Source organism: Temnothorax longispinosus, chromosome 9 (assembly GCF_030848805.1).
Source record: "Temnothorax longispinosus isolate EJ_2023e chromosome 9, Tlon_JGU_v1, whole genome shotgun sequence".
NCBI classification, from domain to species: Eukaryota; Metazoa; Arthropoda; class Insecta; order Hymenoptera; family Formicidae; genus Temnothorax; species Temnothorax longispinosus.
The window spans coordinates 975,315-999,015 of record NC_092366.1 but is presented as its reverse complement, the minus strand read 5'-3'; the positions used below and the strand labels follow the sequence as shown (position 1 = coordinate 999,015).

The 23,701-nt window shown below is 41.2% G+C and overlaps 2 protein-coding genes across 7 annotated transcripts in view; one reads left to right on the top strand and one right to left on the bottom strand.

Annotated features, from left to right (window-relative positions):
• The first annotated feature begins 103 nt into the window (after positions 1-103).
• On the top strand, positions 104-3,014 carry LOC139818860 (tropomyosin). The gene is made up of 6 exons (XM_071787861.1): positions 104-1,701; positions 1,778-1,911; positions 2,132-2,320; positions 2,540-2,615; positions 2,691-2,823; positions 2,927-3,014. The coding sequence occupies exons 1-6, from the start codon at positions 1,462-1,464 to the stop codon at positions 3,007-3,009; spliced, it is 855 nt and encodes a 284-aa protein (XP_071643962.1). The 5' UTR covers positions 104-1,461; the 3' UTR covers positions 3,010-3,014.
• A 124-nt stretch (positions 3,015-3,138) lies between these two features.
• Positions 3,139-23,701, bottom strand: part of Dscam2 (Down syndrome cell adhesion molecule 2) — an 89,236-nt gene continuing 68,673 nt past the window's right edge. The window contains exons 8-30 of one of the 6 annotated variants that reach the window (XM_071787843.1): positions 22,119-22,263; positions 20,857-21,008; positions 20,093-20,365; positions 19,486-19,770; positions 14,916-15,035; positions 13,716-13,889; positions 13,424-13,574; positions 12,745-12,893; positions 12,461-12,592; positions 11,850-12,150; positions 11,375-11,553; positions 11,076-11,245; positions 10,862-11,000; positions 10,668-10,785; positions 10,047-10,498; positions 9,589-9,770; positions 8,589-8,982; positions 8,279-8,422; positions 7,884-8,069; positions 7,343-7,554; positions 6,914-7,067; positions 6,737-6,839; positions 3,139-6,599 (exon numbers count right to left, since the gene is read on the bottom strand). In XM_071787843.1, coding sequence (XP_071643944.1) covers positions 6,353-6,599; positions 6,737-6,839; positions 6,914-7,067; positions 7,343-7,554; positions 7,884-8,069; positions 8,279-8,422; positions 8,589-8,982; positions 9,589-9,770; positions 10,047-10,498; positions 10,668-10,785; positions 10,862-11,000; positions 11,076-11,245; positions 11,375-11,553; positions 11,850-12,150; positions 12,461-12,592; positions 12,745-12,893; positions 13,424-13,574; positions 13,716-13,889; positions 14,916-15,035; positions 19,486-19,770; positions 20,093-20,365; positions 20,857-21,008; positions 22,119-22,263 — 4,562 coding nt within the window. In that variant the 3' untranslated portion in view covers positions 3,139-6,352. Of the gene's footprint in view, positions 6,600-6,736; positions 6,840-6,913; positions 7,068-7,342; positions 7,555-7,883; positions 8,070-8,278; positions 8,423-8,588; positions 8,983-9,588; positions 9,771-10,046; positions 10,499-10,667; positions 10,786-10,861; positions 11,017-11,075; positions 11,246-11,374; positions 11,554-11,849; positions 12,151-12,460; positions 12,593-12,744; positions 12,894-13,423; positions 13,575-13,715; positions 13,890-14,915; positions 15,036-18,065; positions 18,366-19,485; positions 19,771-20,092; positions 20,366-20,856; positions 21,009-22,118; positions 22,264-23,701 lie in introns of those variants that run through there. The other 5 variants (XM_071787847.1, XM_071787842.1, XM_071787844.1 and 2 more) reach the window with 5 other exon arrangements.

Sequence of the window (23,701 nt, the reverse complement as noted above, 5' to 3'; positions counted from 1 at the left end):
AAAACGACTAAATAAATATTATAGGAATATAATGAATAAAAGTTATTTTTTAATTTTATTCGCTTTTTAATATAATATCAATAATCAATTTCCCTAATATTAAATATTATTTATAAAATAGATTGACAAAAGATATAACTGTAAAATTGAAAATAAGGCTCCTGTGTATGTAAGACCGTGGCTCCTGTTGACTCACTTCAGCCATGTTTGATTGATAACGTCAGGAGCGAAAAAATATATTATGAAAATTCTTGCAACGTATATACATTAAAATAAAAATGGTTTGCAATAAAATAGCGTTTTTATAATCGATAGAATAGACTTGTAAAATGTACCGAAAACTACCTTTTCGTTATGGTAATCAATAAATTGATAACCCACATATGTTGAATTGAATTGCGTCTAATCAAGAACGAAGACAAGCTGTTTGACAGCTGTCGAATTGAAATAAATATTTGCTTTCACATGTTAAATTATAATAAAATTATAAAATGGGAGTCTTCGGTATATTATAACACTACAACAATTATTTTAAATATAAAAGTTATTAAAAGATGCTATCAAAAAAAGCTATAGCAATCAATTTCCTTCGACAATATTTTTATAAAAAACTGCACTAGAACAAGAAATAGCGCTGCAGGTTGTAAGAATAATTTAGTTTTTTAACGTTATTTTTCACTTCTTTTAATTCAATTTTGCCAAATTTTGTGAGTGTACTATTAACGCGGACTTAGCCAGCATGCAGGAACCTTTATATCTTAACGTTTGTCACGCAAAATATGAAATAAAAGATATGTCTGTTATTTAAAGTAAAAGAATAGAGATATACTACATCCATTATGAAACTTATTTTAGAACATAATAATTGTTAAACAGATATAATACAAAATAAGAGTAATGATCAATGTATCTGCGATCGGCAACAATCATCGGCACAACAAAGCAGACTACTGCTTTAAGAAGAGTCCAAGAATTCGTTTGAGCCTAACTAAAGCGACGGTCGCTTTTATTCTTTTGCATTGCATTGAGTCTATAAAACATTGTCCTCATCGGTCACTGAGTACAGTAACCCACGGACGTTGCATTTTGATACTTCGCTCGTTTCTGCGGTAATTAAAATTCTGTTTAGCAGAGTGTAAAGCTGAAAATTATCATTTTTATACGCGGCAAGAAGATACTTCAAAGTGAAAGTGTTTTACGTGGATTTAGTCAAAGAGCGTTCTTGATCGGACAACTTGCAATAAAAAGATTTGAAAATAATATAAACAAAAATAATTATCGTAAACTAAAAATATCAAAAATAATTATAAAAATCTTTGCTGTACGACAAAGTTGATTAGCTAATAAAAATTTAATTTTTACCACTTAATAATTCATTTAAACGCAACAATTTATCTATTAAAACTTTTGTTAACAATCGTTGATTAAAAAGAATATTTTTAATTATTTTCCAACGAAGACATGAACGTCATTAAGAAACGACTGCAGACGTTAAAGCTCGAGAAAGATCTCGCGATGGACAAAGCTGATCTATGCGATCAGCAGGCGAAGGAAGCAAATCGGAGGGAAGAAAAATTGAGGGATGAGGTTCGTGAACTGGCGAAAAAGCTGATGCAAATGGAGCACGATTTGGAAGTGAGTAAGGCCCAACTGGTGAAATCAAACAGGGATCTTGAGATAAAGGAGAGGATCTACATCGTGGTTAGTGTGAATCGGAAGAAATGTATCACATGCGTACACAATTCGATTTGCTTCTACATTAATTGTAAAATTACAGACGCAGTCGGAACTGGCGGTGTTGAATAGAAAAATGCAGCAGTGCATGCAGAATTTAGAAAAGTCGGAGGAACGACGTTTGTCGGCTCAAGTAAAACTCGCGCAAGCCATGGAAACTGCTGAAGACGCAAAGCGGTATAAATATTTATGCTTCTATATAAAATTTACCATGCAAATTTTTTGCTATAAAATATTTTTTAACGTATTATACACAATTGATACGACAAATATTTCATATTAATAGTTGTTAAAGTATTGTAGAGATTAAATTTGTATTAACACCAACATTGTTTTTTTTTTTTTTTTTGCGAGAAATATTATGAGCTGTTATAACCATGAAACTATTCTTATTTAGCATCTGCAAAGTCCTGGAAAACAGGAGCAAGCAGGATGAAGAGAGAATGGACCAATTGATGGCGCAGTTGAAGGAAGCAAGGCTCATTGCTGAAGACGCTGACACGAAATCGGACGAGATTTCGAGGAAATTGGCGTTCGTCGAGGACGAGCTCGAAGCGGCGGAAGAAAGAGTTAAATCGAGCGAAGCGTACGCGATTCTCTAAATATAGAGACTGGCGTTCTTTTCGGCTGAACCTTTTCCCACTTCTCTATTTTCAGTTTAAACGGGAACGTTTCACAATGTATCCTACTTTCGAGGACTTCTTTTTACCGTTGCATGAAAATAATTTAGATATACGTGTGCATGAAAGATTTTTTACTCACTTAAAAGAGCTTAACACGCTTGACGCAGGATATTCTGTTTTAGGAAAATTCTCGAGAGAGAAGACGAGTTATTTATCATCGGCAATATATTCAAGTCCTTGGAGGTGTCCGAAGAGAAGGTAGATATTCTTTTATGCTAATGAGTGTATCTTTTTTATCTAAAAAATTAGAAATATATAAAGATTGTTTGTCAGGCTAACCAAAGGGTAGAAGAATTTAAAGCGCAGCTAAAGGAATTAAAAGTGAGACTGAAGGCTGCTGAAAGACGTGCCATAACTGCCGAGAAAACTGTCAAGATATTCGCAAAAGAAGTTGACAAGAGAGAAGGTAATAATCGTGTTATACGCATATTTTATAGATTTTAAATTTTCACACTTTTGAAAACGATACCGAGAGGGTTATTAATAAATTGTCTTGTTCGCGTTTTTAGATTATCTGCTAAAAGAAAAGGAAAAATACAAATATATCTGCGACGATCTGGACTCCACGTTTTCGGAGCTTACGGGATACTGAGCGGACTTTGCAAAATCGATCGATTAAGTATATCGCCAATCGGAAGATTCGCATTGCACAAGAACACAAATATAAATTCTCACGTTTATTGAATGTCTCATGAGGTTCGCCCAGAAAATCGACCCTATGTTACTTTACACGATATCAATTTATTTAATCGATTCTACGATCGACACAATGCATCGAAATGCCGTACCACAGATTTAATACAGTTTAAATTTAATCGACAATTTGTTTTAATTGTATAATCTCCGATCGCAGAACGGAGAAAGAATTTGCAAGCTTCTTCATTTCACGGAGCTTTTGCGATGATTTTTTAACGCAATCTCACGCCATGATTGGACCGTCTGCGCCGCACTCGCGCCGGTAAGCTTTATCTCTTCCTCTCTCTCTCTCTCTCTCTCTCTCTCTCTCTCTACAACGACGTAATTAATCGTAGTTACAATAACAATTGTCCATTTGATTTGTTCGCTCGCCTCCTCCGTCCATATATAGATGCAACAATTAAAGTATATTCTCCGAGCTGCACGGATTATCGCAAATGGCGATGGGGGATGCACCGAGTTGTGTCACTGCATCGTCCTTCGAGGACCGTGTAATTGTTCGTGGGGTAACAATGTAAAAATCCGATAAATCGACCAAAAGCACCTTACCGCGACGAGATCTTAAAGTACCAAATTGCAATCAGATAAATGGCAGGACCGTCTAATCCAAATTAGTTTCGTGAAAAATTGCGCAGTAAAAAATTCGTTGATCAGGTTCGAGATCGTTGATTAGTCTCATCGAGTACTTTTCGTTAGCTTCTTACACGATTGTAATAACGAAGAGAACTGGTCCCTGAAAGGTTACGGCAAGATTACTGACAGAACTCGGTCGGTCCATGACGCAAGAAAAATGTACAAAAATCGTGTCGACGAAAAATGTCCCGGCAACCGTACCAAGAGCAAGACGGCGAGTCGCATTTTGTCCTCTTCGAAGATTGCTCTATCGAATTTAATCGAACACTACGAGTTTGATTGACGTGCTTCCCTTATATACATTAACATACGCGTCGTACATGACTGTATGCACGCGTCTTGATGCCCGTGTACTCAAACATATTGTATTCTACATACGTATTATCTACGGCCTCGTCTTCGTAGTGTCGCGCACAATTTTTCCTTAACTTACCGGCATTATCTCGCGATAAACCCGAAATTCTAAACGTTCCCTTAATATTATGGCATGACTAGAATTTCTTAATCCCTTCCTAGACTTCTCTTTTTTTTTCGTAAGATCAAAGTTATCGTCGACGTGTTGTATGGTAGCGTACAATAAATTCGGAGCAGCTTCCTTCGCGCTGAAATAAACTAGGAAGTGAAAATACATACGCCATCACACAGAGGTCTGAATATAAAACATCACATATACTTAACTATTTAGAGTGACGTTTGTCGGCAGGAAAAAGGGGGCCAAACAGGTTTTTTTCTTTTTTACGTTAAAAACGTCACTGTGATCGCGGTAAAAGTTACAAAAACATCTTTTCTTTCGTTCCGGAGTGTGTAAAGTGATCTCAATTAGACCCTTTAGGTCGCGACAAGTAGTCTGCGGAATGGCAGTGTCGTGGAAATATTGGAAGCTCGCAGCGCAGCGGGACGCACGCGTAATTAATTAATTCTAATGGCGATTTCGTATAGTACTTTCGAGTTCAGTCTGAAAAAGGAGTTTTTTGCTGGTACGACTTATTGCATAATAGTAAGATTGGTCGCGTCAGATCACGAAGTCTCAAAGGTGCACGACATTAGAAGAGAGATTTGAAGAAGGAGAGAACCTTGTTCATCGTTGCTCTCTCCTTCAAACGTCTCGGCCGACATTTTTACAGAGTGGGAAACGAGACCGCTACGATTAGCTTCGTACTCGATTCCTCCGATCGTAACGCGCTCCGCGTTTACAGGAAAAACGTTCTACATAGAAGTCTTAGGTTTAATAACGGACTTAAAGTAATCAACGGTACTATATTCGTACGTATATATAAACTTTACAATGCAACAGAGCCCAACCGTCAACGATCCGCTTTTTGGAGACTTGGAAGTCCGGTCTCTTTTCTTTTCTGACCCGTTCTCATCCCGATTCCTAATAACATGCGCGCATCGAACACAGACGAGCATAATTTCCAGGATGGCGAAAGCTTCGAGCTACTTCATATTGATTTATGGAAAAGATAATTTTATTAAGTATCGATAATGTGGAGGAAATATAGAAAAATTAAATTATAGAAATAAACAGAATTATATATATAATGATTATAATAAATAACGATAAATTAATAAAATTCAAAATAAAATAATGAACAAAAATAATTAGTGATTTTCGTTATCGTGTTAAACGTACTTCCCATGAATAAATGAATTAAAATCTCTTACCATCTTAGTTGCAAGTTAAATATATTAATTCATCCTACTATAACAACATTATATATATGTATTGTAATAACAGAAATTATTACGGAAAGATTAAATAAAGCGAAGAAAAGTAATATGTAAAATTGATATAAATAAAAAGGAATTTTTTGCAGTGGAAACAGAAGCAGTCTGCCATCTCTCTTGTTCATGATACGCGAAGTACTCTCCCGTGCTCTGTTTGTACGATTAAGTCTTTGGTCTCGAATGGATCGCCCGCCGGCGAAACGACTCGCAGCGGTCTGAGCAAATTGTCGTTTTGGCACGCATTCGTACACGCGATTCAACGATCATTCACGCACAATTCGGACTCGGACTCACTCACGCACTTCACGCACTCCTCGCACGTGTATTATCTCGCGTCGCGTTATAGACAAGGAAGAGGAAAAGCACGTACTTATAGATACTTTCGACTAGCTTTCTCGGCTCGATCAACAAAGAAACACGTTTATAGAAGAACAGTTTTACAGTGTCGCGTCACATAGGTATTAAGTATATCGTTGACCAGATATTGTAAAAATTAATATCCGGAATGCGAAAGTTTTTTTAAATGTAAATTAACCTACATAATAGTAGCGCAATTATAAATGTTAGAGCTTTAATATTTTTCATGTGATAAGAAATCATTATGCGTTCTTCTATACTCGCCCATCTTCGTTGCCTCGATCTTCCTCGCACAATATCTTATTTATGCACACCTTTCCCTCGATCGTCGGCGTTAACGAGCAGAACGTAATTTACCTACCATCGACAGAAGACGTGGCAGTCAAGTGGCTCTACAAATGGCCACGAGGAAATTCTCGACGAAACACGAAGGGAAGAGATCAATTTACCTAATCTTTGGCCCACGGGGTTAAGAGAAAAAGAGGATCTACCATGGGGGTTTGCGACATCCGAGGGACAGATTAGACGGCAATGGAGTAATCCGATGAAGGATTATTCTGAGTGCTTGGCCGCGACCATAGCGAGCTCCGCAGCCCCAGTTTCAGTTTCTTCAGGGAGTCGATGTCGCACTCGGCCTCGCTGAGCTCCGGTCGGTCCCCGTTTCCCGGCGTGGGCACCACCCCCTGATTGCCGCCGACAAACGCGGTCTCCGCGACCGAAATCGGCGGCAGTAGTGTGCGTAGAGAGCTCCTGCTGGGAACATGCCATCTTACGAGATAGCAAAAAAAAAAAAAAACGAGCTTACTGACGGGTGTTGCGAATAAAAGCGTTGTATAATGGAAATTTATATTGGAAATTGGAAAGTTGGAATTATAATCTGTGCTTTGTTATTTCAGAACCATTACCTTGATCGCCCCCTCCGTGGCAGTGACTTCTGTTCGGACATGGGAGAAATGTCCGAAGACGTGCTCGACGTGCCGTGATAAATAAAGTCCGAGACCGCGCGAACTGAAACGACAATTCGTTAGAGTTAGAATGTCGATGAACCGAGCGTTTTTAATACATTTCAGATCAGAACGTACTATGTTTTAATTTTCCAGCGTCCAACTGATTCGACGACTCCGTGCGCGAGCTTATCAGTTGGTCCGGGTCAGACTCGCTCTCGTCGCTCTCGACATCCCCTGGGGTTTGCTGCTTTCTCTGCTGTCGCCTTCTCGACGAGACGCTCTTCATGCTCTGCGCACAGGAGTTTCGTGTGCAAAATGTAAATTATAGCAGAACTCTAATTCAGTTTTAATCTCCATATCAATTCATATTGTTAATTAGCAATTATAGAATTAACAATTTGCAAATTAAATATTACACATATAATACAAAATACAATATTATTAATTTAATATATAACATATATATATATATATTCCATGTATAATTTATACAATAATATTTCAAAACTGGGTTAAGTAATTAATAAAATTCCAGTAAAAGGAAGAGATTTGTGGGGCGTATACCGTCGCCGCCGGTGGAGGGCTCGCGCACCCTTCGGTCATGGCGTGCTCGTGATACATGAAACTGTGTAGAAGAGTGTTGTTCGGGTGAAGACCGGCCGCCGTGGCCTCCGCCGCGCCTCCCAGTCCGCCCAATGCGCCCAACCCTGCCAGGCTTCCCCCGCCACCCTCCGAAAGCTGGAACGTAGCGTACGGCGAAATGTCCTCCGCTGTCTCTGTAACCCATCAGAGGCATTGCCTACCTTTCAAATCGCGTCGGGCTAACTGTCTCAGTCATCCATCCATTTCGATTTTATATTTACAAACAAAGACGCGCGAAATTATTTCTCAGGCGCAAATATGTAACTATTTTTATGCTTAAAATTAATTAAACAACATTAAACAGAGAGCTTTTAAATTTATATAAATTGATTAATTCTGTATAACGTAATAAATATTTTCTTAAACATTTTTTTAAGTTTTATTTCGCTAAGCTTGTTTTACTGTTGACCGGCGCTAAAGGTGGCCGACTCGTACCTGCGCAACAGTAATTATAGTACCAAACCTGGTGGTTGTCCATATCGTAACAAAGGTTCACCTGGAATCTTGTCGGGCCCCGCGCCCGTATTCGCCGCTTGTTGCAATGCCACCTTATGTATCGTGGCATAGTAACGCTCTCGCTGCGTCTCCGCGTTCTGTTGATTCTCCTGCGACTCCTTCATCGGCCGTTGCATTTGGCCTCCCAAATATCCTGGCAAACGTATCCTCCCATTAATCTTTCTAATTTTTTTGGCATATTACAAAAAATGTCAAGAGATATATATTCAAAATGGTATTGCGGAAGAATACCAATAATTTACTTAAATATAAAATGAAGACAATTAGAAAGATTAACGACCAAAAATATTTCACGAAAAAATCTCAGAGGCGATAATTGCGTGTTCATTAAACTGGACTCACTGTTCTTCCAGCGAAAGGCGACAATGACCGCTGCGGCGACCAATGCGACAGTAGCCACTAGCAACGGCAGTATCACCTTAATGTCTGCATAGAACGGCATGGCCGATGTCATCCCGCGCTTTGACAGTCCTGGCGGCGGTATTTCTGCAAAGTTACAGGAACACAGTGCTTTTGGATATAGGCTTTTAAATTTAGTTTCATCGGACGGCGCAAACGCATCTTCGATCACCATTATCTTCCGATGAAAGTTGCGTTATATTAAGTTTTTCCATCCGTTAATTGTCTCGATTTGATCTATCTTCAAACTTACCGCCCTCCTTTGTTAACGTTACAAACGTAAACTCCGCTTGATTACTGCCGGCCACATTATGAGCCTCGACCTTGAGTTGATAGACCGAGCTGGGTGTTAAATTCGTTACGACGAATCGCCGTTGCATCTTAACATTGTTGGACATCAGGGTCCAATGAAACTCATTTATCGGCCTGTACTGAATAACGAAGTACTTTATAGGGCAACCGTTGTCAGGCCAGACGTGCAATCGCAGAACCAGAGTGGTGGAGTTCGGGTTGAGAAAGGCAGCCGCCGGTGGGATTCCCGGAGCTTGGCCCTGAGTTCGAACTGAGAGCACCGGCGATGACGGACTGCTGCCGATTTTGTTATGTGATGTTAAATACAGCTGATACGTGTTTCCGCACAGGAGCCCCTGTTAAAGAAATGACAATTTCATTTTCTTCATATGCGTATTGCTTTCGATAAACTTGATCTCTATACTAATAAAAATCTATGTATTTGTGCTTCATTTTTAATTAAAATTTAATGTATCCAGAATACGTTTTAACTAAATCGCACTTGAATTTTGATTATTATTAATTTTATTAATTTATTATATTGCATTAGATCAGTCTGCTCTTAACGCATGCTCGTATACTACGCTGTTTCTTATAACATTTGCGGTAACTCGTGCTTCTTTAAACTGTGATTTAATGTAATTCTTTTTATTATAAATTTAATAAAATTGTAAAGTTTCTTTTTAAGAGAAAATAAATACAATTTGTTGTCAATATATAATATATAATGTATAATATTGAATCACTTTTTATTTTTATACAATAAGAAACGTATTCTAAATTTTATATAGATTATTTATAATTATATATTCTAATAACGAGTCTCTCGTATAATACGGACTATAATACAAAATCTGCGCATTATATAGAAGTTTATGATATAATTTTAAAATTTGCTTAAGACAATTAACATTTTTTTTACCAACGATTAATATTACTCTACTAATTTCAGGCAAGTTTACCTTTAGTTCGTGACTGGTAGCATGGCGAGATAATTGTAACTCATCGAGAGTACCGTGGGTAGTTCGATAATACAGTGTGTAACCTGTCAAAGGCGCACCACCGTTATGCTCGGATTTCCAATGTAATAACACGCTGCTTGACGTAGAACTGGTTACATACAATACAGGAGCACTGGGCGGAACTGCAATAGTAGATATTTAAACTGTAAAGCATTCTAAACTGCGCTAATATTCTGCTCAGTTAAAGTCTATAATAAGTTATCTATTTAAACCTATCTAGCAGAATATTAGCATCGTAATCATGTAACGGTAATTACATTATAATAGTTAGAAGCAAATAGAAGATAAATAATTATTTTAATATTGTAATCCATAATATTCCTTTGAATAAGATTCCTGTGTTTTGTTAAAATTGAAATGGCACATAAATGGAGAAGAGAATTAATCGCAATAATTACCTTGCACCGTGAGAGTGTAATGCAGCTTATCGCTGCCTTGGGAGTTCTCCACCTGACAAGTATAATTCCCGCTGTCCTGCGACTGCAGATTCGACAACACGAGTTCCCCGGTCGTCAAGATCTGTATGTTTCTAGCAGAATCGGTGCGTATCTGCTCCGTGGTACTCTTGTACCAATCTCTCGTCGGATCCCCGACCGCGTTGCATGCCAAAGTCGCCGAACCCCGCCACGGACGCACCACGTGCCCGCCGAAAGACGTGATCCTGGCTGGTACTCGATTCGTCGGTACTTGTGCAGCCACCCTCGAACTCTGGCCCTCCCCCATTCGGGTGCTACCAGTCACCCAGAATTGATACTCAACGTGTTGCTGCAAATCAGTCGCCTCGAAAAACGTACTCGTCGCCGGTAACGTCTTTTTGCCGTGATTCAGTTCCTCCCGTCCGTCGACAACTCTGTGAAATTGTTTTATTATCTTTATAAACTTGATGAAGAATAATATTTAACTTACAATTAGTAGAAATTTGATTATTGAGATACTTTAAATTGCAAGACCACTAGTTTTGTCTCATAGGCAAGATGCAAAAGATATAATACAAATTTTTATTTACTTATCTTTATTACCTTGTATAAAGATTGTATTTTGTAATAACTCCATTTGGCTCGAGTGGCGGTAGCCACGAGATGAATAGAGCCTGCGGCGAACTCACGACGACCTTGATATCAGCCGGACTGCCTGGCACTAAATAAGAAACGAGAAGAATATTTATTAAAATTTTGTCAAAAAGAAAATAACTCTAAGACGTCAAGCAAATCACCGTCTTCCTCCGTTTGGCAGTAAATTGTCGCAGAAGGCACACCGTCACCAATTCTAGTATAAGCCAAAACCTGGATAGTGTAATTAGTGTACCGTCTGAGCCCAGTTAGAACCGTTGTCAAAGCGCTCGTTTTACGGGCCTAATCACAGAATTAACTAATTAATTAAGATAGGAGAACGCACGAAACAAACGATTAATATGTTAGAATAATCACCTCCATCTCATCCACGCCTCGCCACGCGTCAGCCAAAATCGGTTCATAATTCAATTTGTAACCCTGGATAATACCGTTACTGTGAGTGTTAGGCGGAGGTTGCCAGGACACTTGCAAAGACTGAGAAGTAAGTGCCACGCATCTCACATCATCCGGCGGCATGCTGGGAACTAAAAACAATCATTTCTCATTGTCACATCTTAAAGATCTTAGAGAAAATTAAAAAAAAAAGGATTTAGGATAAACAAAGATTATTTATTTTTAAGATTAAGATAAGATCTAGAAACTTCAATAATCACCGTCTTCCAAGGTCTGGGTAACCAATGGTTCACACAAAGGTCCTGGCCCAACCTGATTGTAAGCTCGAACAACGAGAGTGTATCTGGTGTATGGCCTAAGACCCGTAAGTCGAAATTCCCCGCCGCCTTCCTCTCCGTCGCCCGAGACGGAGCTGAAGTTGTACGATGGGTTGTTTGAACTGAAATAATAATTTGACTGGTACTATTCATCCTTTCGTCAAGGAATTTCTCCACAATCATTGAAAAGCTTATTTATAATATATTTTTCCTTAGATATTATCGCGCCGGAGATCCGCTCGCGTTTCCGTACGGGCGTGACAATATTATCGAATTGATCTTGGTGTGAGTTCAAATTTAACTCCAATCGATCTTTGTGTATTATCGCTGATGCGTTGCACGATTGGCTACACTTATTATCCTTACTTCGAAGCATTATATATTTTATTCAGGGATTAAATTACTTTATAACAATTACCTCGTTTCCTTGTAACCAACATTGAAACCCTGTATGTCACCATGACGAAGCTCCAACAATGGCGGTGACCAAGTAACGAGGATCTCGGACGAGGAGAGAGGTCTGGCCGCGAGATTCATTGGCGGACCAGCTGGTTTTTGCGGCTCGGTTCTGACGATGAGCTCCGGCGAAGGGACAGATCGGCCCGCTGGACCTTCCGCTATTACGCGTATGGTGTATCTCGTGGCAGGTTTTAAATCGTCGATCAATGCCGCGTACGGCAAGGGTGGTCCGGTAAACTCTTGTTGCTGCCACATTCCGCCTAGCAATTTCGATTTAAAGATATCAGAGCTTCCTTGAGTATATTTTGCATTATTGTAAATTGAGAAAAAATAAATTTTATTCGAGACAATTGAAACATAAGTAGGTATAGCTTGAAGTTTATCGAAGTATTAATTTATGTTAGACAAAGTTTATTATATCTCAAGTTAAATTATATATTTATCAAATTTATTATAATAACTTATAATTTATTATTTTTTATGCACATAATGTTGCAATGTTTAAAAGTGGATTTCACGTTACTCCAAATGCATCTTTCATTTTATGTAAAATAGTATTTGCCAATTTACCTTCGCCCTCTTTGTACTGGAGAATATACTTGGTGACCTCGCTGGTGTCCTGCGACTTATGCTGCCATTTAACGTTAATGCTGCGACTAGCCACCATGGCAGTTTCTAGGGCGCTCGGCGGTTGGGGCGGTTCTAAAACATGCGGAATTCGATATTAATGCACTCGTGTACATCGACACATATATGTATATATATATATATATATACATATAGCGCAAGAGTATCGCATTTGGAATTCAATTATTCTATATCGGGGCGAATTGACCTATAAACCCATATCGTACCTTGGACGAGGAGTTGCACCAGCTGCTGATCGCGCCCGTAAAGATTGTTCGCTTGGCAGAAGTACGCACCGCTGTCAACTGCTTCCGCCGATGAGATTTGCAATTGCGCGATGACACCGTCCGGCGTTACTTCCTGCTTCACTGCGACGCTTTAGAGAGACGAATTTATAAAAGTTCATTAAATGCTCGATGAAAGGGGGCACAACTATGAAATATTCATGTATCATCGCATCAGAAGTGGTATGCTAATATATTTGGTACAAACTCTCCCTTTGAACAACAGCAGCATTTCAGTGTTCTCTTGTTAATAAACGGATGAACGGATTATATTTGGTCCTTTTAACCGGATATACATATATGGCGCTCCCTGAATTTTTCAAGTGGGTGCGTTTCGCATGCCTGCGTATGTTGCCTATTATCAACCCGGAATGCATTATTAATACCGTCGCATCTCATTTGCTAAATTCCGCTCGACATGATCGATTTATCGAGACTAACGTGCCGCTCGCAATAAACGTTCCAATACCGAAACGACACGTTAATCTAAACGAAAATCGCAGCGGGCGCAGAGATTTTGCGCCATTTTAGTTTATTCATCGCGAGTATCGATTTTCGCGCGCGCGTCCGTGGAAAGTCCGTTCATCTCTATGATTCTACGTACGGTTTAATCTCGACTTACCGGTAATTCGTCGAGGGATTCAGCTCGCTTTTACCACCTTTCAGCCAGGTAACGGTAACCGGCTTATCGCCGTGTACTTCGCAGTGCAACGTCGCCGTGTCCCCTTTCTTTACGGTAACGAGCCGCGACGGCGCCGCGAAATACGGAGACGCTGCACAGAAGCGGAAAAAAAAACGATGTAAGTTCTATATGATGGGATTTCAACATTTAGAATCAAACGCGAACGCTTGCATCGCATTGTGCAAAATATTTAATTTTGCAAAGAAGAATTGTCTGATGCACTTTTACTCACAATTGACCTTTAATTGCACGACTTTGCCTAGACCGCTTCCAATGCCGTTGTTCGCGTGGCACAGGTAGAAGCCCTCCCTGTCTTCTTTCACGTGTTGCAGCAATAGAGTGCCGTTGCTGAGGATCTTGGTGTAAGTTCTTTCGCGCAACTCCTCGTAATCACCGGCTTTGCTTCCTGTTAACAAGTGCCGCGTGAGAAAGTCAAGCCGATCGGTGCTCAACCTACTTGACGTGAAACAAAATCCTATTGCGCTTTCCTGACTCGCGAAAAGAAGTGATTTTACGCATAAGTAGTATAAAATAAAAAATTTATCTACTCTTTATAAAATAAACATAAACGTCAGGCGAGACAATTGCACAGAAAAAAAGAATATTCTTGATTTGAGCATATCTTTTAGTTTCAACGTGCAAATCTTGAAATGAGATTATATTGCGTTACGAAGAAAACTTGCTTGAATGAAGTATCTTATATATCATAATTCAACCAAGAAAAAAGGTTGAAATAAAAAGTTGAAATTCTTATAAGAAGATTATAGATTGTTGCGTTTATAAGAGTGTATAAGTTTATAATTTGATACATCATTTTCTTTCGTGTATAGAAAAATAAAAAGTGATTTAATATTATAACAACCAATTGCATTTATTTTACTTTAACCCTCCGTGTGTAAACGTAGGTCAACGGCGTCCGAGCCAAACTGCTCGTAACTGTAAAACTTGCAAGCCTGTTAGAAAATATTAAATAAACACGATGTTCATAAAAAAAACTATAAAATAAACTACAATTTATAGATGTTTTATGAATTTCTTCAGATTTTTTTCAGATTTTTAAAAATACAATATTTTAAGGTAGAGAAAAATAGCGTCGAATATGACAAACGTATTCACATAGAGAGTTAAAAAGAACTTCAAAATTCTATTAAATTCATATATTAAACAAAATCTAAATATAAACCTGAATAAACCTGAAGTGATTATGAGACTCTCTCCATAAAACTTTGAATTTAATAAAATTATTAACAAAATAAATCCCATATTAGAAGTAATCTTATCTCAGAAATCCAAAGCAGCTGTTGTTGTCAAAGTAATATTTGAAGTCGAATAATATATGCGTAAAATTGCGCATATACGAGTATATGAGTTTTTATTTGACACTTCTTTTTTTTCTGTGTGTGCACTGTCGCTTTATTTGCAGTTGTCTTACCAGTGGCTTTCTTCCACACGATCGTCGGCGTCGGGACGCCCTGCGCCTGGCAGTGCAGCGCGACGTGGCGATTCCTCTCGACGCTCACGTCGCTTGGCTCGACGATCCATCTGGGCGGCACTGTAACGTCAGAGATACCCGCTTTACACAGATCAGTCACGTGTGTGGCAGCGTTCAACTTATTATGTCTTGCTTTTACTGGTCGTTAGCGATTTAGAGACAGGTACGTTTTCGTGATAGAGAGAAAGAGAGACAGAGAGATATAGAGAGATATAGAGAGTAGAGTCGTGAAAAAGCGCGACGCAAACGAAAGAGAGCTACGTGAGAGATCTCGTGTCGCTTCGACGGGCAACACGCGATTCTGGCACGTCAAAGAGATCGAATCTCAAACGAACCGATAAAAGACGGCGCGAAAGAGAAAAAGAGATGTACACGAGAGGTGGCCTCGCGCGTGAAGCTACGCCATTCTCTCGCGTTTGATCTTCCCTCTTTTGAAAAAATACGCTCTCTACTCTCGCGCGATTTTTCGCACTTCTCAATTCCTCCGCGCTCGACGCGAGAATATTCCCGTATACGCGGACATTCGCACGACGAAGAGAACTGATAAAGATATACTGAGAGAAGATAGAGTGAGAATGAAGGTAAGTATGCGGAATATGGGGCAGAATTGTGGAGAATCAGGGGGTCATGAATCGATGCGAGGCGTATTTCGCGGGTGTCAATTAATATATATATATAAAGTCTCGTGTCATTCGCACGCCAGGCAGCAGCAGACAATTCACCTCTATGTTCAACACCGCAACAGGGTAACAAGGAAAGTGACAAGGGCGGAGGCAATCGATCATCTATATTATCTGCAACGTTAACTCTCCTAGGAGCTACCAACAAGGACAACGAAACGAAGGCGTCTCTATGATAGCGCGCGACAATAGTACGTATAACAGCTCTTAGCTCGTAATAAAAAGGGAAAAAAAAGAAAAAAAAATTAAAGAACAGACGGATGCTTTGGTCGTCGAAGTTTCTCGATCCGGCGCGAGATTTTGCGTCGCGCATCGATTTGTCGACAAAGTCTCAAAGTAGTAGGGGGTGGTTCTTGTACGATCAGGTGTATTGTTTGGCAAGGTTCTACTTCTTACTGTGGTGAAAAAAACGCTGCACAAGCGAGATACTGTGAGTGGGAGTTTCCAACGTTTTACAAGACGGCAAAGTATCGGCCACGCATCGATCGCGTGCGACAATATATAATATATATATAGATAGATAGATAGAGATATATAGATATATATGTATATAACATATGTAACGTGAGTATACAAATATACTCGAGCCCAAACGGTGGCGTGTGAAACAAGTAGAACTCTCGGAAAGAGGTACGCAAAGGGCGGGAAGTGTTTGGGTGCGGACCTCGTGAGGGTGGCGAATAATAATAATAATAATGATACCAATAACAATATATATGTATATATAAGTACCCGCGTCTAACGACTAGTTCAATAAAGTACGAATTTAATTAATGATATACGTACTACTAGCCTACTATTTTTTACTGGTCGCCGACGAGGCGGAGGATGCGCGCGCTCGGGGTATTTTTACGAGTTCATGCTCTTGTATCGAGTACCGCGCTTGCAAATTTCAGATTCTATCGGCCGCCGGCAAGCTTAGGAGCTTTTCGCTATGTTTGTAGGATCACTTTACTTTCCTTACTTTTACGAGGCAAAAGAGCTTGCGGGCGCGATACACGAGCGTTCGGCATCCTCGTCCCGTTGCGACGAAAGAAATACAAAAAAGAGAAAGAGATACGGACGGACAGAGAGAAAGATAGAGAGTGAGAGAGATGAAGATAGAGAGACAGAAATAGAGAGACAGAGAGAAAGAGAAAGTTTGGTGAGAAAGCATGCAGAAGTGAATAAAGGTTGCCTTCCAACGAGCCCAAAGGAGAGCCAGCGCAAAGGTCGGTGAAGATTGGTCGTGAGCGTAGTGGCACGTGCTCGCACTTGGGTGATCAAGATACTTCGATATATGTTTATTTAAGATATAAATTCGATAAACACACAGACACACACACAAAGAGATAATATATATATTTACACGTAAAATGTGCAGGCAATGTGATCTACGACTACATAAAGAGATCATGCCGAATGAAGTAATCGATGCTCACATACACACGCACGCACGCAGGCCAGAAAAAATCTTTTTTTTTTCGTTTTCATTTATTTGTAGCTGCAGTTGTTGCTGTTGTTGTTGTAGTTGTTGTAGATGAAACAAGTAAAAAATAAGGAAAGGTGCAAACTGTTACCTTTATTATTCGGTCAAGTCAAGCAAACCTCGGGGGTCCACGAGATACCGACGCATTCCCAGAGAGCCAAAGCAACGCAAATGTAATACACACTGTGTTCTGGGTTAAGAAGGGATATCGGATGGATCTCCGGGAGGGACTCGATAGGGTCAGGGACGAGGGGTAGAAGAGACGAGGACAGGAGATTCGGAGCGTAATGATCGTGATCTCGCCCGGGGGTGAACGTGCTGTCACTCGAAATCTCGATGGTATCGTCTTTAAGCGTCTCTTAAGCCGTGGAGCCAATGTGAAGTACAGAGTCTCTCTAAATGTCACACATCCCGGCGAGAACACAGCTATGATGAACTATGGTGAAGCGGGAACCGAGTCAATAAGCGCGGTGATATGTCGATGGCGGTGGATGATGAAATGGCAGCTGAGACTGGAGAACGGGCCGTGGGAGCGATGGAACGGATGTTTCAGAGGATGACGTTCGACCCCAACAAATTTCGAGATTTTGCGGCATTGCAAACTGGTAGATCGTTGAAAATTCATTTGACAGACTTCCTCACCGTATCTGATGTTGACTATTCGAATGCACGAAGTTATTTAATTATTATATGTATTGCATATAAATCTTAAATTTACCATATTAAAATTAATGCTTGTAAGTGACTGATGCTTATAAACAGCTTAATGAACAGTATTACAATGTGTGATTGAAATTCTTCTAAATTTAAAAAAAAAAGATAGAGATTAGTGATTTATTAGATTAGAGATGTCAATTAACTTAGATCGGGGTGAAACGATCAGAGGATTGGCAAGGCGATTATTAGGAAGTCTAGGACAAGGGTTGGCGATCATCTAGTTACCTTTTACCTGTAGCTTGGCCGTGTACCTGACCTCGGCGGCGGGGTTCGCGGCGACGCAGGTATAGTCGCCGGAGTGCTCGGCCGCGAGATTCGTTATACTGAGGAGGCTCGAGTAAGGATCCAGTTGGGAGACATTTGCGACGGATGCCAGATTCGGCGGCAAGGGAAAGGGACTTTGGCCGTCTTTCAGCCAGGATATAGTCAGGGGTGGATCTCCCGCCGCGACCCCGCACACCGTCCGCGTCCGCATCCCCTCGGATAGTCCCTCTTGGAACGTAAATGGCTCAATAATAGGGGGTACTGGAAAAGGTCAAGAGAGAAGAGAGAACCATACGTGAGAGCAAGAAAAAGATGGCATCAAAAAACGCAAGAACCTTGTAATACCAGGTATACGTGTTCTTTTCATATATATATGCATAAATATATATATATATAGATTTATACTGTGAGACGGTATGTGTATATATATATATATATATTTTTTTTTTCAGTTCTTTTTTGCTTCTGTTCCTTCCGCTTCATATTAACAGTGGTACGTCCATGTATATGTAGATATATATATATAGAATATAATATGTATATATATGTAGAATATATGTACAATAGAGGCAGTATAGTAACGTAGCAATGTAGAGGAGAGAGAGGGTGGCCCCGCCGCGGACCTGCCCCTGACGCCCTCACACCTTATACACTTAAATTGGCATCGCACACTTGCGCGCAGCATCCGATCCTTTTCAAAGTAAGAGCGAGGCTTCATCTTCTCGAAGCTACCGCATCGTTTCCTTCAAGATACTCGATCAAGTTTTAATCATTTTAGAGCGTATGGAGCGATTTTTACAAAATTCTTCGATGTCTATCTCAAACACTGTGACAAGCACGGCTAAAAATTAAAAGCTACAGCAAAACGCGAAAGAGATAGTCAGACAGAGATAATTGTAAACATCTGAATGAAAGAGAGGAAACGCGCGGCGTCGCTCTCGAAAAGTCAAAGCGCAACTTCTTTTTGAGGACGTGTGGGAGAGGTAGAGGCGGGTATCGTGCATAAGGAAGAGTCACGCTAAGCGTGAGCAATCTTTAATTACAAGTCACCAAGTCTCTACGTTCCTTGGTGACGAGAAGTCGGCAAGGTCCCGTCGTGGATTGCTTGGAAGCGCATCGCCAACGAGCCCGCCGAAACTTTGATCTTTGTGTTAAACGAAATTATTTACGGCAGATTTCGCGACGTGATCCCGTATCCTCGCAAACTAGAACGTAACAATAGCCGTTGACGATAACGGCGCGCAGCTTCCATGTGCCGCTTCCATTTTCGAGCCCGGCCGACACAAATCGCACGCACGCAACGGGCACACACGCGCACACGCAAAACTCGGGCGGTCAGGCGGTCGTCGGGCAAATTGTAGGGGGCCTAGAGGAGGATTACCATGAACCACAAGCCGCTGCGTGTGCGATACCTCTGCGGCCACGTTACGGGCCACGCACGAGTAGTTGCCGTTGTGATCTGGAGATAAACTTTCAATCATCAGTATGCTATTGTACTGGTCCATATTGGTGACAGTGACGCGTTCCGACGGCCCCATCGAGCGTCCGTCCTTGAGCCACGTGATGGACAGCGGCAGATCGCCTCTGGTCACCGAGCACGTCAGGGTGGTGCGTTCGCCGAGATGCAGGTCGCGATCTGCCGTGAACGGGCTAATTTTGGGGGGAACTGGAATAATAACAACGAGACAGCTCGTGAGCGCACGTTACGATACATAGACGGCAATCGGTAACATGGCACGTGTCTCGGGCCTCCTTCCACGCAATCCTAAAGCTTATCTACCGTCCCTAGCTCCGCATGACCTCGTGTTTGCTCTTCGTTGTTCGATCGATTACACAGATGATGGTCTTTCCGATCGTCTTTCCGCGGCATCGTGGATTCGCCTTTCGTCTCGCCGCGGCACTCATTACCAGATAGTCGTCTTTCGGTTTTCGGAATTATCCACCTGCGGCAATTTGTTGTTCATAGGAAACTAGAAATGAGGCCTTACCGATCACCGCGACGTCTCCGGATCTCCTAGCGCTGTGACCTTGCTTGTTTCTCGCCCAGCAGGTGTACACCCCGGCGTCGCTCTTCTTCTGCACGCTGCTGATCATCAGGGTGCCGTCCGCGAGCACCTTCTGACGCAGGTCGTCCGGTAATTCGCGATTCGCTCTCTCCCACTTGATCTCCTCGATCGGATATCCGGCCACCGGGCACTTCAAACGGAGAGTCTCACCAGCGACGGCGGTCACTTTCGGGATCAGGCGTATGTACGGAAGTCCTGGACGGGAAATTTCACGTTTACGTATTTTCCTTGATTTTTCTAGTTCGATGAGTTTCGAACTGATGGAAAACTACGCGATAAGATCGGTAAACAATCAAATAACTGGCTGTGTAGAACATCGTTCTCGCGATTTAATAACGAAACATGTCCAACGAAAATATATTTTCATAATGTACCTTTCTAGATACCTACTAAAATTTAAATTTGTAACATTCTCTCTTTAATTAATGTCATATAATAATTAAATACTGATAGTATCAGACCCTAATTTCAGGAAAAATACGATCATATCACAGTTTATACGTGATGATGATTTATGGTCATAAATTAGTGATAAGTCATTAATCATTGATGCGACTATTTGATATCAAAAAGCGAGAGGCGAGCTGCATCTCTATACGGTCAGTGTTGGAGCGGCTACACTGCGTGAAATTAATTATAATTTGTCTCACATTATACACGATGATAATTAGCGGAAAGGTACTCACCGTAAACATTCAGTCGGGCAGCATGTGTCACCTTTCCCGCGCGATTTTCGGCAGTGCAGGAATATTCACCTCCATCCTCCACCATGACGTGGCTTATATTGACGTGGGATATAACGTCGCCGTGCACTGTCACGTATTGGCCAATGACGAACCTTGCGCAACAATCAACGAGCTTTTGATTTGAAAAGCAATTTACGGAGTAATTCGCCACGTTCGGCGAATTTGCAAAGGATAACTAAATATTCCGCGTGATACTTGCGCGTTAAAAAAAAAGAATTTTTTTAACGTGTAATAACAGTTGTAGAATAATCGTGTTTCCCTGTCGCAACAGCACCGCGAGCAATAACATTGCAGAGATGTGTAATAAAAGCGTGATAAAACTGAAGATGGCAAAATGATACGTGGACCTTTCACGAGGAGCGTTTCGCATTTCTATTTGTTATCGGTCTGGCGCGGGCTAGACAGCTCTCAAATCGGTTGCAATCTCGTGAATCTCGGCGAGTGCGCGCCGCGAATCCCCGGTGTTATCGTTGCGCGTTATCGTTCAGAATTTGTCACGTTCCATCTCGATCAGACGCGAGAATGAAACTACGCCCGTCGGAAACTGCGTCCGGTTGCGAGCGAAGGGGATACGAGCGATAAGGGATAGAAAGCCGATGATAAAACGGGATACAGCGAAGTCCGCGAGATGGTGGATCCTTTACGCCTATCAGTCGTTAAACTACACGTGGGGCTCGCGGATGTCACTCTTTCCGAAGCAGTATATGCCCCATCCGCACGATAAATATTCTCTCGTTTCCGCCTGGGATATTACATGCGGAATTGCCTGCACGCGTATATACGATCGCGTACGGCACCGTCAGAAATTATAGTTCAATTACGATAGTGATATAAATAACGTTTAAGATGCCTCGTCCAATTTATGGTCCATCATTTTATTTTAAGAATGTCGATCCCGATTATTTCGCTCCTTGCCTCTCCGAGTTTTGTTAACAACATTAACACTAACACGTTATACATATACATAATAATAACTAGAATAATAAAGAAAACGGAGAATATAATGTAATTTGACGTCATAATATGAATATACCTCAATGTTACAAATTACGATATTTTCCTTTCTTTCTTTCCACTTTTCTTGCTCTTTTTGTAGGATCATTAGTTACGCCAGTGAATTACGAGATATCAACTCTCAAATGGCGAACACGCGGAATAACGGCAAAAATGTAGGCTATTTCGGAGAATTGGGACGAGCTTACCTTCCATTAGTCGGTAAGGGAAAACCGTCCAACGCCCATGATACCTGAGGTGTAGGGTTTCCTGCGGCGGAACATTTTAAGGACACGGCGGGTCCCGGCTGGAGAGTTTGCTCGATGAACGAATACAGGAGCACTGGCGGCGCGTCTGGAACGTTAACGTGTAAGGCGAGCTTAATTACGCGAAGGGGAACAAATTTATGCCGCTAACCGTTACCGTTAATCAAAGTTGCTAGAACACGAAAATACCTGGGAGCGATCGTTTAACGTAAAAGAAGAAAAGGGCGAGCCGTGTTTCCGTGATGCGGAATTAATGCAAATTCGATATCGCGCGGATAAACCAATTCCTCGCTCTTGAAAATTGTTACAAAGGTATTTATATCCGTGTTTGTGTATTATGCAGTTCAAGCTGGGTAGGTATATCTAAAAATCCCGGTTGAAAAATTTTATCCTCGTGCATATCTGTATTTCCGCTATGAAAATGTGGATTACTGATATAATCCACGCGGAGTACCGCGACCCGGCAATAAAACGCGGAGTGCAGTGGTTAAACGAGCGAACCGTCGAAAGAAGAAGGCGGACCAGGGTACGCGATCTCCTGGTCCTGAAAGCCGCCACGCCCAACGCACATTCGCGATGGAATGCGAGAGACAATGGGATCGTCGTTATGGAAGCGCCGCGCAGATATTTTTTCTTTTCTTCGTCGATGTTGCTCCGGAGCAACACGGAGAAAACAGGACCGACACGCGAAGTCTGCGAGCGAGCGAGCGGGAGAAGAAAATTCCGCGTGGATTTTCGCGAGAGAGTACGAACTAGGGTCGATTTTTTTCCAGCCGCGCCTGCAATTAAAAGCGTCGATTCCGCCGTCATTAGAAAAAGCTTCGCTGTCGCGTCGCGAGGACTATGCTGGTTCGCCACCCTCGAGAAACGGAGGAAGAAGACAGTCTCGTCGTCGAAATGAATGAATTCCCGGATTCCCGGTGCTTTTCGTGTTCGCGAATCCATGTGCAAATTGATGAATCCCCGTCTCGATTCCTCTCGACGATCATCAGCGCGTCCGTCGTATAGTCGCGTCGTCGCGGCTCTCCCACTTCCGGTCGATGAGATGGAATTTTAAGTGACGGTGATAGCGATTGATGTCGGTATTACAATATCTTGGAGCAAGATGTTCGCCAGGAACGTTTTACCGTTTTTACGTTGATTGTACGTCCCGTGAATAATTAATATCCATTATTATCCCAACGTTTGTCAAAGTGTGCGAGTTGTCGGGCGAAATAATAATGAAAGTCAAGTAAAAATACTGATATACGCGATATATTCCTTCGCGCATAATCATATTTCGACATAAACTTCTAGGTCCTTTTTTTTCGTTGTAACGCGATCAGAATTCCGCTGCAGTAGAGTAATTGGATTTATACTTTCATCTTTCTCTGACGTTCGACATCGTCGCGACTATTTCCCACGGAGCAATATAAAAACGGCAAATTAAAGCACTCGGACGTTAGTCGAATCGGTAAAAACGCGTTCCGAGCGCATACATAGAGACGGCTCCGCTCGAAACACGAGGAATTCATTTTGAGTAATTT